Genomic DNA, 17,141 nt, shown 5'->3' with positions numbered 1-17,141 from the left:
TAATAGATTCAAGAACAGCTTCTTCCCCGCTGTTATCAGACTTCGAACAGACCTCTCATGTATTAGAGTTGATTTTTCTCTGCACCTTCTCTGTAGCTGTAACACTATATCCTGCTTTCTGTTCTATTACCTGGATGAACTTGTGCAAGGTATGATTTGCCTGGACAGCACACAAAACAGTACTACTCACTGTATCTCAGTACATGTGACAATAATAAAATCAAAATCAAAAATCAGAACAGTTTGGACTAAAGGTAGCCTACTAGCCGTGCTCTACAACTTTCATGCAATTCTTGGAAGGCAATTGAAAGCAAGGCTTCAAAAAAATACAAAGGAGATCAGCCCAGGCCTTACAGCACTTGAAGTGAAAGATGAGGAGAGATGGACTTTTAATTGAATTTACAGGTATACTCACCTTCAATGAGAAGAAGTTTGCAAATGCCAATGGTACAAGATGCAGTTATCATTTCAGATTGAGTCTGAAGTCAAAAGGTTGAACTTCAACACCTCATTAAGTGCACTGTTAAACCTAACAATTTTATGCTTCACACCAAACTGAAAACCTCAGCAATGTGCAGTTACAAACATTTCAAACAGTCTGTGCACTCTTTATCTACTGAAGATTGAGAAACATTGAAAATGGAAAATTCAAAAGAATACTTGAAGCATTTAATCTTTTTTTTTACAAAATATTGGTTGATTGCCAACAGTAAGAATATTAATGCATATTGAAATACAACATTTTTTTAAATGTTCTAACAAAGAAACTTCACTTGTCATATATCTGTGCCAGTACAATTGAGAAGTCAAGAAGTGTTTGAAATCTTCAGATCAAATACAGTCAGAAGGAGGGGAGTATACAATTGGATCAAGGAGGGGAAAGAGAAATGGATTAGGAGTTGGGGGAAGAGGAAGAAGGAGGACAGAAGTGTGTGTGTGTGTGAGAGTGTGTGTGAGAGAGAGAGAGAGAGCGAGAGGGGGGTGGGAGGGAAGGAGAGAGAGGGACAGAAGTATTAAAGAGGGAGAAAGTAAAGGAAATTAAGAGACAGTGGAGGCAGTCAAGAGTTCATGGAAGCCATTGATAGAATAGAATAGGATGAGAGCATGGAAGAGACAGAAAAAAAGATAGATGAAGATAGAGGAGGAGGAGAGGAGGAAGGGTAAGGGTAAACTTACTTTAGAGAACAACTGGAATGAGAAGAGATATACACATTTCTGGGTTTCAAGCTTTGAACAGTTGATCATCATGGGAATTGGAGTGAGGGACAAGTTCCAAGCAGCTTCGCGAGTGAAGCGTTGGCTGTTTACACTCAGTGCAAAGGAAAGAAGTCAAGTATGGAGTTTGGGAAAGGGATCGCAATAAAATCTCGACTTTGTCAAGGAGGAAGATGGGGTTCATTTGCTCTGAATTTACATGAGAGGAATAGAACTGTTTGGGGATTGGTTTGCATTCAAGTGCAACTGCAGGCAAAAGAAAGAGTTCTGATTCATTGCAAGAAATTCCAATCATTGTGGTTCAGACTAAGGATTAGTCTTTCTCCCCTGGACTGGCAATTTTCTGCTCAGTGGGAGGATGGTGGCTGTGGTTTCTCAGGATTCTGTTTGTTGGGGTTTTGGGCTGGGATTACAAATGGGCTTTCATTCTACATTTCCTGCTCTTCGAAATCTCTACACTTTGGGGGAAATGAAACGTGGGTTTTGTGGTACAAGTTGAAATCTGTTCACAGTGAACGGCTCTAGTTCCAACTCTGGATTTGATCCCATGTGGCAGGGAGCAGGAAGTGTTTTTTTTAAAATGTGGTCTGCCTTATGAGTTCACTTAGCAACGGTGGGTAGAAGTGAGGCTGATTAGTTTCAGGCACAGTCTTTCAGAGATGGGAGCATGGGTCACATTGAGATCTTCCTGCCCAGCAAGAGAAAACTGTGCTTGTGGCTTCCCTTTCAAAACAGCCACTGATGCCTAGCAAGAGAGATTTTGATTTCCAGGCAGCTGTGGGATAAGGACATGGATAATCTAATATGCAGAAGTCAGAGGAAGTATTTATTTTTCAAAGTTATTCATTTCTGGAATGTTTTAGCCACTCACTAGGTCAACATTTATTCCGCATCCCCAACTATTATCAAGTAAGTGATAATACTGCCTTCAAGAGCTGCCTTCTTGAATGACAGTTCATACTCAGAAGTAGAAATTAGAAGCAGGAGTAGGCCTTTCGGCCCTTCAAACCGGCTCTGCCATTCAATGCAATTATGGCTTATCCTTCATTTCAACGTGATATTCCTGTTTTCCCCCCATACCCCTTGACACTTGTAAGATCTAAAAAAAAATTCAATGATTCGGCCCCCCCCCCACACCCTTCTGTGTTGGAGAGTTCCACAAGTTCACTAGCCTCCAAGTGAAGAAATGTTTCCTTATCTCAGTTCTAAATGGCTTACTCCATATCCTCATACCATGGCCGTTGGTTCTAGACTGTCCTATGCTTGTATTCTCTGGAGTTTTGAAGAATCAGAAGTGACTCAACTGAAACATAGAGGATCCTAAGGGGACTTGATTGATGGATGTTGAAAGCATTTTGCCCCTCGTGGGAAAATATAGAACTTGAGGGTCATAGTTTAAAATAAGGAGATGCCCATTTAAAACAGAATTGTGGAAACATTTTCTCTCTCAGAGGGTTGAGTCTTTGGAATTCCCTCCCTCCGTAGGCAATGGATGCAGTATCTTTGAAAATACCTAAGGCAGATATTCTTGATGACCAAGGGGTTGAAACATTATCAGGAATGCAGGAAGTTAGACTGAGGTGAAAGTAAGATCAGCTATAATCCTTTTAAATGACAGAGCAAGCTCAAAGGGCCAAGTGACCTACTCTTGTTCCTTGTTCATCTGTTCACATGCAGTTCCATTCTTGATATGCTACACCATTTTAAGCAATACTGATTCAACAACTAGAAAGATTTTGCTTGCTCCTTGGTGGTTAGAATCTTTGGAGGAGCAAGGATGTCAGATTCATCCTCTTCCAGATTCTTCTTAGCCATAATTTCTTTGCTTTGAAAGTTATGGAGTGCTTCAAGAGCCACTATAGACGGAGTTATCACTCAAACAGTCAATGGCCAAAACAAGATGAGCCATGATTCTATGAAACAGGAAACTGCCCAGGTATGTTGTTGCATGTGGCAAACATTTATTCCTCTGTGTTATTGGGAGTCAGGTCAGAATTGTGTTATTGCAAATCAGATGTGTGTTATTTGAATGATGGGCACTAAAGTCAAAACCAGGTCAGTGAGGACTATATCAATTAAAGAGTATCTGTTAAATTATCGCCCAGCATAACTAAGAAAAGACAGCCAGTCTAAATGTAATAAAAAAACTTTAAATTACATAGTCACAGCCGCTGATGATTTAAGTGGATTACAGCAACGTATGATGTACTTTCTTATGTTAAATAAGCAACTTGCATCAAATTGACATTCGTCTCATTATTAGACAACAAGGGCTGACATTACCACAGCCAATTTTACTCAATCCTCATTCCTGTATTGAGATACCTCACTAAAAAAAATGAACAAAAGTGCACGAGAGTATATTGATGCAACTGCATGATAACCACAATTTTGCAGCAACGCGGTCAGAACACATTGCCTAAATATGCATACACACTTTCACTTTCTTATCTTACTCAGGATCCTGCAACATAAATATATCTGGTATAAATCCACTGAACAGTTGAATAAGAAATTTTAAAACTATAGTTTAGCACTGGTATGTCACTTTTGAACGAAACACAGAAACCGTTTGACAGAACACAGACACCAGGGTAAAAGGTCCTGGAACTTATCACAGAATATAAATTCCTCTCAGTTGCAACAAAATTACAGTCGAAGCCAATGCCCAAAAATCTTTCTTTTCTCACAATCGCCCTCTCTCATTAGATTTGAATTCAAGTACCAACCTGCATTCACAATTGCATCAATTTTAAGCTTCGTTATGTCACCTCGGTACAGTGAAACATTTTCGCTCAGCTTGTGGGTTTTTGGAGCCGGCACTTCTTCACCTTCTTCAACTGCAACATGGAATCAAGGAACATGTCAGCAACTGTCCTGCCTCCAAGACAACCAACGCGTCAATGGTTAGAATGTGCACTCACTGTCATAGCAAGGTTGAAGTAAATAATTCAGACTCAATAAAAAAAAACGAGATGAGCTTCTTGGAGTTGAATTGCAACTTCTTATTCATTTGTTTTTCTGGAAAAAGATGGCTGAGGGATGCTCTGGTAGAAATATCTAAGAATTTGTTGAGACATGACAAATGCTCAACTCACAAGTGAGAATGGAACCGCCTCAGGTGACTCTCTGTGTGGAGTTTGCACATTCTCCCCCTGTCTGCGTGGGTTTCCTCCGGGTGCTCCGGTTTCCTCCCACAATCCAAAGAAAAATGTGCAGGTTAGGTGAATTGGCCATGCTAAATTGCCCATAGTGTTAGGTGTGGGGGAATGGGTCTGGGTGGGTTGCGCTTCGGCGGGTCAGTGTGGACTTGTTGGGCCGAAGGGCCTGTTTCCACATTGTAAGTAATCTAATCTAATATCATGAGAGCTTTTTTTTTAATATTCATTTCTGGGACATGGGTGTCACTGGCTGGGCCAGCATTTACCTCCTGTCCCTAGTTTCCCCTTGAGAAGGTGGGGATGAACTGCCTTCTTGAATCGCTGCAGTCCACCTGCTGTGGTTGACCCACAATGTCCTTAGGGACGGAATTCTAGGGTTTTGACCCAGTGACAATGAGGGAATGGTGATATATTTCCAAGTCAGAATGGTGAGTGACTTAGAGAAGAATTTGAAGGTGGTGCTGTCGCCATGTAACTGTTATCCTCGTCCGTCTAGATGGAAGTGGTTGTGGATTTGGAATGTGTTGTCTGAGGATCTTTAGTGAATTTCTGCAGTGCATTTTGTAGATAGTACACACTGCTACTACTAAGCGTCAACGGTGGAGGGAATTGATGTTTAGTCACTATTAGTCCAAAACAGAATTCAGGAGAAACCTTTTCACTCAGGGAATGAATGGAGTGGTAAGTGCTCCAGTAAATGGAGCATACAGAGCAGCATGGAAAGGTGGGGCTGAATGGCCTACTTGTACACTGTAAATTTTATGCAATAGTGGGTAAGACATTCACTTGCACCATACATTCAATGTTGAGGATACAGGAATAATTGTATATTGTAGGGATCGATTAGTTTAGTGAGCTGTACGGCTGCTTTACAATGCAAAGTGGCATCAACTGTGTGGGTTCGATTCCCACACCAGCTGAGGTTACCGTCTATTTAAGTTCATCCTGAGACGTGGTGACCCACACCATCAGTCAGCTGTTTCTAAAGAGAGAGCAGCCCAATGGTCCTCTGGGACTACGACAACTTTTAAATTTCTCTGTTAGCTACACACAAAGTTTGGACTAATCAAGGATGACTGGGGAAAAACTTTGAAATTACCACACTCTCAGCTACAGAATCGGGCAGGGTCTCAGAGAGAGGGGTAAGAAAGGTTAATCACTTGGTTTGTGATCAACATATTTCTCTCCTGTTCACCTGAAAAGATACATAGATGCTTTCTTTCTCATAAGCGTACCTCCCTGTTTCGAGCGGTTAGCTAACATTCAGACCTTTTGTTATACATCATTTGAACAATGCAAATTAAACGAAACTGCCACTCAAAGTCACAAGAAGTCTGAATAAAAAAATATACATATGTAAGATATGATAGGTTATGACTCATCAAAGCCACACACCAGCCACCTTGTAATGTCCACTCAGTGAACAGCAACCGGCCCTCAATCTTGAGCTTACCTGTTTTTTCTTTCATTGGAGGATATTCATCCTGGTCTTTATCCTCCAGTTTTTCTTTCAGGTATATCTCTGTCATGAAAGAATTGTGAAAGAAAATGAGAACATTGCAAATAAATAATAAACTACCACAACTCTTTACGGTTTATATATAATAACAGAGGTTGCTGGAAAGGCTCGATAGGTCTGGCATCTGTGAAGAAAAATCACAGTTAATGTTTCAGGTCCAGTGATTCTTCCTGAGGAAGATTTTTCTTCACAGATGCTGCCAGACCTGTTGAGCTTTCCCAACAACTTCTGATTTTATTTCTGATTTGCACATTCGCAATTCTTTTGGTTTTTTATTCTGTATAGTTTATACTCTTTTTTTTCCAGAAAGCAGGATAAAATGTACACAATAATTTCAACGGCTGAACTGAAATCTGTACATTGTACTGTAATCAATGTGAGAATGATAAAATGTAGGGAAAATGTCAATAGATTGCATTAAAATTTTACCAGAACCTTGCACTGAAATGTTTGTTTAAATATCTACATTTTTTAAAAATGTTTCACGGTAAGTGAGCATCATTGTAAGGCCAGTATTTGACGTCTATCCCCAATTACCCCCAAATTGAGTGTCTCAGATGAGTTTTTACTAGATCTATGACCAAGACTAACTTCCAATTCCACTAATGGTGAGAATTGAACCCATCTTCCCAGGTCATTAACCTGGGTCGCTGGGTTGCTAGTCCAGTGACAACTACTATGCCACTCTCTGCAGTAGACTCAAAGTTTGCATGTGAAGCAAAGAATTTGCTTATAAACATTATGGAGCTACAGACAAAATTGCCATTTTGATGAACTACACCACTTCCAAATCTGATATTACATGGGAGTGTTAGATCTCTCATATGTGTATAGTGACAGATTTTTATACGTAGTGAGAGAATACCAGACAAAATCTGCCTGCCTCAATGGGATTTACAGTCATAGAACTATTAAAGTTTAAGTTAAAAATCACACAACACCAGGTTATAGTCCAACAGGTTTATTTGGAAATACAAGCTTTCGGAGCACTGCTCCTTCATCAGGTAGCTAGTGGGACAGGATCATAGGACACATAATTTATAGTAAAAGATCATAGTGTCACACAACTGAAATGATATACTGAACAAACCTAGATTGCTGTTAAGTCTTTCATCTTTTAGAATGGGTTGCAGGTTACATTAATATGTAAATCCCAGAACTTTTTTCAAGTCAATTGCCGAGATAATTTAAGGCTTTATAAAAAGAAAAGTGAGATCTCAGCTCAGACAATGCATTAAAGGTGTGAGGTTAGAGTCTGCATGTATTCCAATCTTGAGTCAGACTAGTTCTATTTCCAAAGTAGCAATTTATAAAATAACACATGGATTGACTATGTGTTTTTTGAGCAAAATAGGATGTCTCTGCAAATACAAATAAGATTTCAAAGCACACAGGAAAGGAAATCCCAGTTATTCCAACACAATCTCTTCACAGCATTCAAATAGCAGACAGAGTCCCTTTTTCTATCATATCCACTGATTTAACCCAACTGTTTCTTTCAATTCCTGATCTTAAAAGCTGTTTGCTTTCTCCTTGAATATTCACACAATTGAGTTTAAACTTTCTTAGCTTCAAATAACCCATTCAAGATTTGAACGACATGCTTCTGGTCTGGAATTTGAGACAAAACCCTTACACTAAGGTAACCTTTTCTTTTAAAACTGTTCTGATTGAGCTCTTTTGTCCAAGTAAAAAATATTCTTCCATTTGACCCAAGCCATGATTTCTGCTAAGTGAACTGAAAGGTTTTCAATCAATGCAATTTTCCTGAGCAAACTAACACCATTTATTTTGGAGGTTGGGTTTTGAACTAGTGCCAAGTGGGTTTTGGTGTGCAGACGAGAAGTTTAACAATTTTCCTGAGCAAAATTTAGGGTGGCACAGTGACTGAGTGGTTAGCACTGCTGCTTCACAGTGCCAGGGACCAGGTTTGATTCTAGACTTGGGTGGCTGTGTGTGGAGTTTGTCAATTGTCTGTGTGGTTTTACTCCAGTTTCCTCCCAGAGTCCAGAGAAATGCAGGTTAGGTGGATTGGCTATGGGAAAACACAAGGTTACAGGGATAGTGTAGAAGGGTGGGTCTGTGTTCAGACAGTCAGCAATGGGCTGAATGGCCTTATTATGCCCCCCGAAGGGATTCTATGAAATTTCATTCTTGATTCTTCCATACCCAAAAGCAATTGGATGCTTTTCCATGTTTGATCTCTCCAGTCCTAAAATTCTCACAATACAAACAAATTTGTATTATCTCTTTAGGAGGCATTAGTCAGTTACTCTTTGACGCAAAATGGTTTAAAATCATGGCTCCAGAAATACTGGCAATTATTAACCTTCTTCATAAATATGCACACCAAAACCCATTTCCCACTAGTTCAAAACCTAAATCCCAAAATGAATGATATTAACTTGCATCAAGTCAACACCTGACATCTCACTCATATACACTGTCCAGTGATGATTTTAAATATTGCCATCAAATCATCCCTCCACCTTCACTCTCCCACATCCAATAAACTGAACAACCGAACAAAAACTAAATTATAATGAATCTTCCGGTAAAAGGTCATTTCTGCCACTGGTATTATGTCTTATTCAGGGCTCCACACTTTAGAAAGTTTTGAGTGCAGAGAATGATGGTCCCGGAGATGAAAGATGTTAGTTCTGTGGACCGATTGGAGAGCTTATGTTTAGTTACTTTTCAAGTTCCTTCTCAATTCAGTCCTAAATCTGCTCCCCCTAATTTTGAGGCTATGCCCTGGTTTCACCCGCCAGTGGAAACAATCTCTCTACTTCTATCTTACCTATTCCCTGCATAATTTTATAGGTTTCTGTAAGAAACCCCTCATTCTTCTAAATTCCAATGAACATAATCCCAGTCTACTCAAACTCTCCTCAGCCAACCCCCTCAACTCCGGAATCAACCTAGTGAACCTCCTCTGTAGCCTCTCTAGTGCAAGCAAGGAGAGCAAAACTGCAGACAGTAATCCAAGTGTGTTTACAGCGGTTTGTTTTAGGGCTACTTGTAGAAATTACAAAACAAAGGCTAATACAATTGCAACATTTAAGAGGCATCTGGATGGGTATATGAGTAGGAAGGGTTTGGAGGGATATGGGCCGGGTGCTGGCAGGTGGGAATAGATTGGGTTGGGATAAATGGTCGGCATGGACAGGTTGGACCGAAGGGTCTGTTTCCATACTGTACATCTCTGTGACTCTATGATTCTAAGTGCGCCTGATGACATCCTTCATACTTTAGACCTATTCCATTGCATAAATGATAACTTTTGTGAAAAAAATGCAATTGATGCGAAAAGAATATAAAAACACATGTTTGGTCATTGCTGTTACGATAGCAAGTAGTTAATTAGGTGATTGGGGTTAACTGATTATTTAAGTGACTGAATAAATCCAAAGGGGGAAGTAGATGGGAGCACAATATGGAAGGTGCTGTAAGATGAAATAGTAAAGGGCTCCTGTGGTGTAGTGGTAGTGTCCCTACCCGTGAGCTACGGGTTCAAGGTCCATCTGTTCCAGATGTATGTCATAACATCTCTGGACAGGTTGATTAAAAAAAAGTTATTTTTTAAAAAATGATAGTGCAGTAAAGGGCTTTGTGGTGCAGTGGCATCATCCTTACCTCTGTGCTAGGAAGCCTGGGTTCAAGTCCCACCTGCTCCAAATGTATGTATCTTTGAACTGGATGATTAGAAAATATCTAAGACAGAGTAATGGAGGGCTCTTTTGGTGTACCGGTAGTGTCCCTATCTCTGAAACAAGAGCTGGGAATGAACAAGTTGATAAGCAAATTAAAAAACTCTATCCACAAAGGCATGATTTTTGGTTTCTATCTGACTCTGGCCTGGATCCAAGTTGACAATGTGCATGCAATAAATGGGACACGTTTGTGCTGGTGGCAGGTTTACTACTGTCCAATCACGTTGAGTCAGCTGGCAAACACTCAAAGGTCAAGTCAGACGAACAAGGAGAAGATGTATCTTTTAGCGAGAGCTCTTATGCAGGTCTTAGTTGCCATATAATAAGTCACTAATAATCAAAGTTCCAACGCAGGTGATATTTATGCATGACTTAATTCTAGATTGATTCATTATTTTGAAGCCCTCAGTAAAAGGAAATTCCAAAAGCAATAAATCAAAAACCACTTACGTTTTGCATCTTCTCTCCATACAGAAATATCCTTCAGCTGTACAATGCCATCATCAAAAGCATCTGTATTGAAAAAATAAAAACTGTAATTTCTACATTCTAAATATCTGCACACAAATAAATTAGCATAGGAACAGAATCTAGCAATTTTATACAAAGAGCAAATCTTCCTGGGGGAGTTGCTGCCCCCTCCTATTTCCATAGCTTCCATTATAGTACAGAAGCTAACTGTAACTCAGAACCATAGACAGGATCAAGACTTTGGGAGAGCTGTCTGCAAGTCTTAATTTGACACCAGTGCTGGGGCTGAGAGAAGAATCTAAAAGTGTGGCACTGGAAAAGCACAACATCTGAGGAGCAGGAGAATCGACGTTTCGGACATAAGCCCTTCTTCAGGGCGAGCAAGCATTCAAAATTCTGTGGAAGGAATGGTAGATGGCATCTAGCATTAAAAGGGTTTAAACACATACAGGGCTAAGGCTATTGCCAACAACCTAGATGCTACACTGAAAATCTTTTAAGAAGCAGAGCTGGATGTTACAGCACCCAAGTATTTAAAGGCTCTTGCCTCACGCTAAAAGCAATGAAACATTGACTTATATATGCAGAATGAGGCCATTCAGCCCACCATGCCCATTCTAACTCTTTGAAAGAGTTGTCCAATGCCCCATCTTTTGCTCGGCAATGCCAGAAAATTGGTCACCTTCAAGAAACATGTGCAATTATCTTTTGAACCTTTCCATGGAGTCTACTTCTACTTACCTTTCAGGTAATGCACTCCAGATTCAATAACATACACACTGAATTTTCTCCTCATTTTGCAACTGGTTGCCTTCCAAATTGTCTTAAATCTATGGCCTTCGGGATAGATTTCTTCCTCTTATCAGAAGAAACATTTTCTGAGTCGAAACGTCAGACTTTTGAATGCCTTCTTATAAGACGCTGCCAAATCAGTCAGTCTGAGTTATAAGGAGAGACTACACCAATTACGCCTGCTTTCTGAAGAACTTAGAAGGTTAAGGGGGTGACTTGATTCAAGTCTTCAAGATATTAACAGGAAAAGGCAGTGTTGATAAAACTAAACTATTTCCGTTGGTTAGAGATTCTAGAACTAGAGAGCACATTCTGAGAATTAGGGCCCAAACATTCTAGAGAGATATTAGGAAGCACTTTTGTACACAAAGGGTGAGAAAGGTTTCGAACTTCCAAAAGTGACAGTGGATGCTGGATCAGTTGTTAATTATGAATCACAGATTGATCATTTTTTGTTAAGCAAAAGTACTATGGGATATGGGCCAAAAGCAGGTGTAGGGAGCTAGGCCACAGATCAGCCATGCTGAATGTTGAAACAGGCTCGAAGGATTTAATCTCCTACTCGCACTTGTATGACATCAAAACACCCCCAGACGGAGTGTACTCTATGGTATGCCACCATCAGTGTTTTTTTAAAGTAGCGTTCAACATGTAGGCATACTGATTTGGCTGATAGGGTGGGAGTCTTGGCAATAAGTGGTAATCAGCAGATTTCCTTGCCCATGTTAAAGCTGAGGATTCCCATGGCAACATCTTGATTTTATTCCGCCTCTGGTGGGTCGGACCTGCTGGAGGGACACATCAAAGCCAGGCATGATGGTGGCAGTGACTGGTGCAGTGTAGGTTAGAATCCCATGAATATGGCTTTGTCTGGTTTGTGCTGGACTGGAAAACATCTTGACAAAGCCCCCCCAAATGTAATTAGGAAGGATTGACAGGGCTGTGCTTGCCATCAGCAACTCTGGTGTCGAGATCAATACTAAGGTATGGCTTATCATTACTTTGCATCAGCATTAAGTACTCAAGAGGTCAAGTGGAGCACAGCTGCCTGCATAACCAGAACAGCACTGCGTCAAATTCAACCATCTCCTATAACTGCCTTAGACACAGGGTGAAATTGTTAATTGTAAGCTATAGGTGGTTTTGTCCTATGGCCACTGACAGAACGCACCCAGAAATGTTCAATATTGAAGAATAACTTTAAAAAGAAACCTATCCACAAAGACTTAGCTTTCCTGAAATTAAATTGAATCTGGCACCCAGTCAAGGGTCTCTCCAAATGTTCAGCATTAGTATATCATGCACAATAGGAAAAGCAGAAAAGTGTATTGAAGTATTCTCATAGATATCAATCCAGGACATAAAATACACTGTTTATCATTCAGCTGTAATAAATATCACCAAGAGAAATAAACATTTGGAGGGGTCTATTAGAAATTGAAACATCAGAGTTCGAAAAATAAAAGAAGACAATGGCATCGCGTTTTAAAAATTGCACAAATATAAGTTCAGTTTTCTCGTGTTAGAGAGGTTGTTCAATAGCAAGAAAAACTCAATTATAACTCGTGCCCAAAGTTTATCATCCCCAGAAGGTTTGAAGAGCAAAATTGCAGCATGAAGAGGGAATATTTTCATCAGTTCAGATATTTTGACATACAGTAGATCCACCCTGTACCTCCGGGAGATACATTCCAAGACCTACCGCAGAAACCCAAAACCGCTGATAGGAGCAAACCCATTCATTTCAACGGGAAATTTACCTTCCAAAAGTCCCCTGCTCCCTGGTTCTGGAAGGTTCCCTATAATATGTTCGGGTCGTGGTAAACCGCAGGTATCCGAAACCGCGGAAATCGATTCCGCGGATACAGGGGTTACCCTATACTGTCAGGGAAAGTTCAACAACACATCATGAAAAACAATCCTCGAGGTTTCCCAGTTTGCTTGCACAGGCATTGATCCAAGAGGTTGTCGTCAATTTTACAGGATAACACACTCAGGTTTGATCCAATTGCAAACATAAAATGGAGCCAGGGATATTTCGCTCAGTTTTCTTTTGAACCACAGAGGTTTAGATCACTGATACTCACCTTAATGCATCCGTTATCCTTCCTGGAAAGAAACACAAGTCAAATGTACCTCATTACTGCGATTTTTATTCACATTGCCCAACTCAGGACTGTGGGTCTCTTTACTACACTGGATCTTTACTTCTGATCCTTAATCTTTTCAAAATCTAGTAGTGCTATCCGGCACTATTTCCCGATTATCATCCTTCCTCGGCTGCTGAAACAGCCCTCTTCCATGTTAAGCAACAATTTGAGGAGGCACTGAGGGTGTCACAGGAAAAAGAAACATACTCTGGCTGGGGGACTTCAACGTCCTTCACCATAGGTTGCTTGGCATCTGTACTAATTATCAAGCTGTTCGGATTCTCAAGGACATAGCTGCTGGACTGGGTGTGTAGCAATTGGTGAGGGAACCAACAAGAGAGGAAAACATACTCGATCTCATCCTTACCAATCTAATTACTGGCTACAAATACATCGGTTCATGAGTTACCACCACACATTACCTGTGGAGATAATATCCTGTCTTCATATTGAGACTACCTCCATTGTATAGTGTCGCTATCAGCATTCTAAATGGGACTGACTTGAATAGACCTAGCAACTCAAGACCAGGCATCCATGCGATGATCAACAGCAGTAGAATTGTACTCAAGCACAATCTGCAACCTCGTGGCCCGGTATATCTCCCACTCAACCATTACCATCAAACCAGAGGAACAACCATGCTTTAATGAAGTGTGCAGGAGAACATGCCAGGAGCAGCACCAGGCAAACCTAAAACTGAGGTGTCAACCTGGTGAAGCTACTGAACAGGACTTGTGTGCCATATAGTATAAGCAGCAAGTGATAGACAGACTTATCCAATGACTTAGATCTACGTGCTGCAGTCTTGCCACATCCTGTTGTGAATGGTGGTGGTCAATTAGACAACTCACTGGAGGCGGCAGCTCCACAAACATCCCCATTCTCAATAATGAAAGGTTCTCAGCCATCTTCAACCAGAAGTGCTGAGTGAATGATCCATCTCAGCCTCCTCTCGTGGTCCCCAGCGTCACTCCACGTGATAATAAGAAATAGTTGGAGGCACTGGATATGGTAAGGCTATGGGCCCTGGACAACTTTCCAGCAGTAGCACTTAAGACTTGTGCTTCAGAATTTTCTGTTCCCCTAGCCAAGCACTTCGAGTACAGTTACAATACTGACATCCATCTGATAGCGTGGACAATATTCAGCACCATTTGCCACTCCTCAGATCTGAAGCAGTCCATGATCAAATGCAACAAGATCTGGGCTTGAACTCTCAAGTTGCAAGTACCATTCGCGTGACACAAATGCCAGGCAATGACCATCCCCAATAAGTGACAATCTAACCACATTCTTTGACATTCAATGGTGTTAGCATTACTGAAATCCTCACTACCAACATTGAGGGTTACTATTGTCCAGAAATTCAACTGGAGTTGCCAAATGAATACAGCGGATACAAGAACAGGTTAGGAATACTGAGCTAGGAATACTACAGTGAGTAACTCACCAAAGCCCATACACCATATCCAAGGCACAATTCAGGAGTATGACAGATTACTCCCCACTTGCCTGGATGGGTGCAACTCCAACATTCAAGAGGTTTGACACCATCCTGGACTAAGCAGTTCGCTTGATTGGCACCACATTTACAAACATTCACTCTCTCCATCACAGGTTCTCAGCAGCAGCAATGTATACTATAAGATGCATCACGAAAAATCACCCAAAATCCTTAGCCTGCACCTTTTAGACCCAACCATTTCCATCGGGAAGGACAAGTGCAGTAGATACATGGGAACAAGTATCTGTAAGGTTCCCTCCAAGTCACTCACCATCCTGACATGGAAATACATCGCTGTTCCTTTAGTGTAGCTGGGTCAGAATCCCTGAATTCCCTCCCTAATGAGATTGTGGACATGGACTGCAACAGTTGATGAAGGCAGCTCACCACCGCCTTAATATATTGTGCTGTTGACCTCTGAAACCACAAGCATGACAATATAATTCTTTTAACTGAAACACATTTCATTCAATTATAAAATGAATGAGGCTCTTGTAAATGTATTTTCCCCCTCATTGTTTTCCTCGATAGCTTTTAATGTTCACGACTTGATTAACCGCACTGCGATAGGATTCCACAGAGGCCATGTTTCCTTTCAGCATCTCATTCAAATGAGACAGTCTTCTGAGTTGTGCATCACCAGTGGGTGCAGCGAGATCATACATCTTGTGAGCATCACAGCCAAGGTCAATCTGTCTGTACCCAAACTTTACACATGTGCATCTTCCATCAATGAACAGCAATTGGGAGCTCAGACTTCAACTGTCCTTCCTCCTCTGTCACCTTTTCCCAAAGGCACTGAGGCTAATTGTACTGCTGATATCAGTAAACAGCACAAACCAGGAATCTATCCTGAGGAACATTCTTGATTTTTCTGGCTTGCCTTCACAATTATCAACATGAGCAATTAGGCAACAAAATATAACAGCTCTGATACCCTTCTGCAGGTTCTGCTTGGGTGTAACTTGAAGAGTGGAGAAAGTGAGGACTGCAGGTGCTGGAGATCAGAGACAAACGCCACTTTTTAAAAGTGTAACTTGAACAGTGATCTCTCAGATATTTATTTATCTGGATGCGTTAAGGATGGGAATAGCAACTGGCATACCAGTGCAATAAAGTTCTGACAAATGCATTTTGTTGACCCACATTACAATCTTACTTAAGTTGTTTTGAAAGCTTCCGGCTGCATAACTGCTAATGCTACAAATACTTTCAAATTTCTACGGAGCAGAATGTGTATGCGCACAAATATTTGAATTGCCCAACTCCAAATATAACAGAGTTGTGGCATAATCAGATACAAAAACCTTATACTGAAAGGACAATGTCATTTTTTTTTTTAAAAAAAACATTCCACTTTGTTCGGCTTACAAATTCAATAGCAACCACCAGAAAGATGAAATTGGATACGTACTTGAATAATGAATAGTTTTGTAATGATGGGGAAAGTACAGAAATGTGGCCTTTTGACAGCCTTTCCAAAGAGCCTGCACTGGCATAAAAGGCTGAATGGTCTCTACATTCTCTGTCACTATGAGTCTAGCTGCAGTCCACTGCGCACTGCAAATGAGAGATTGTGCATTTAATCAAATAATACAATTCATTTCGGAGATTGAACTCCACTGATTTCCTCACAAATCAAAGAAACAGTTCCTGCCACTGTATGGGATGTCTGGAGCCTTCACTTTCATTAACATAAAAAAAATTAATATGAAAAGTGTCAGTGAGGAAAGGATCAAATAATCAATCAAACAAATTAACAGCCCCTGAAAAGGGGGCCTGTATCTATTTTTAAATCAAAACTTGAAAAAGTAACTCACCAAGTTAAATTAAAATGTTGTTCGTAGGACTGATAAACAACTCCAGACTGTTACAAACTGTTTGACATCATGCCCTCTCTCTTCAGGGACACTAATGTGCACAAATCATTGAAGATGGTAGAGCAAGTAAAGAAAGCAGCCAATAATGCATTTAGGGATCCAGGCTTTTATTAAAAGGGAATGGAGTCCTATAATAAACAATATTATTACAAAGTTGGATAATGCTCTTCTTTCCTGGGATATGGATATCACTGGCATTGCTGTTCCCAATTACCTTTGAACTGGGTGCTCACTAGGCTATTCCTGTGGGAACATGTTGGCCAGACTAGACAAGTATGGCAGATTTCCTTCCTGAAATGAAGGACCTCAGTGAATCAGAGGGGTTTTTAATCACAATTGATTGCAGATTCATGGTTACCATGAGATCAGCTTTTAACTGTAGGTTAACCCATTAATTGAATTTAAAGTCATCCAGTTGTCATTGTGGAATTCATAGAGTCATAATCACAGAGGTGCACAGCACAGAAACAGATCCTTCAGTCCAATCCGTCCATGCTGGCAAGATATCTTAAATTAATCTAGCTCTATTTGCCAGTAATTGGCCCATATCCCTCTAAACCCTTCCTATTCATATACCCATCCAGATGCCTTTTAAATGTTGTTATTGTACCAGACTCCACCATCCCCTCTGGCAGCTCATTCCATATACGCACCACCTTCTGTGAAAATGTTGCCACTTAGGTCCCTTCCATGTCTTTCCCCTCTCACCCTAAACCTATGCCCTCTAGTTCTG

At 40.6% G+C, this 17,141-nt stretch overlaps 1 protein-coding gene across 4 annotated transcripts in view; it reads right to left on the bottom strand.

Annotated features, from left to right (window-relative positions):
• Positions 1 to 17,141, bottom strand: part of LOC122553102 (ADP-ribose glycohydrolase MACROD1-like) — a 918,032-nt gene that overhangs the window by 875,491 nt on the left and 25,400 nt on the right. For all 4 annotated transcript variants that reach the window (XM_043696642.1, XM_043696643.1, XM_043696644.1 and 1 more), the window contains exons 2-4: positions 10,059 to 10,121; positions 5,830 to 5,898; positions 3,945 to 4,055 (exon numbers count right to left, since the gene is read on the bottom strand). In XM_043696642.1, the coding sequence (XP_043552577.1) occupies positions 3,945 to 4,055; positions 5,830 to 5,898; positions 10,059 to 10,121 (243 nt within the window). The remainder of the gene's footprint in view (positions 1 to 3,944; positions 4,056 to 5,829; positions 5,899 to 10,058; positions 10,122 to 17,141) is intronic.

Source organism: Chiloscyllium plagiosum, chromosome 9 (genome assembly GCF_004010195.1).
Source record: "Chiloscyllium plagiosum isolate BGI_BamShark_2017 chromosome 9, ASM401019v2, whole genome shotgun sequence".
NCBI lineage: Eukaryota > Metazoa > Chordata > Chondrichthyes > Orectolobiformes > Hemiscylliidae > Chiloscyllium > Chiloscyllium plagiosum.
This window is presented reverse-complemented; position numbering and strand designations above follow the sequence as displayed.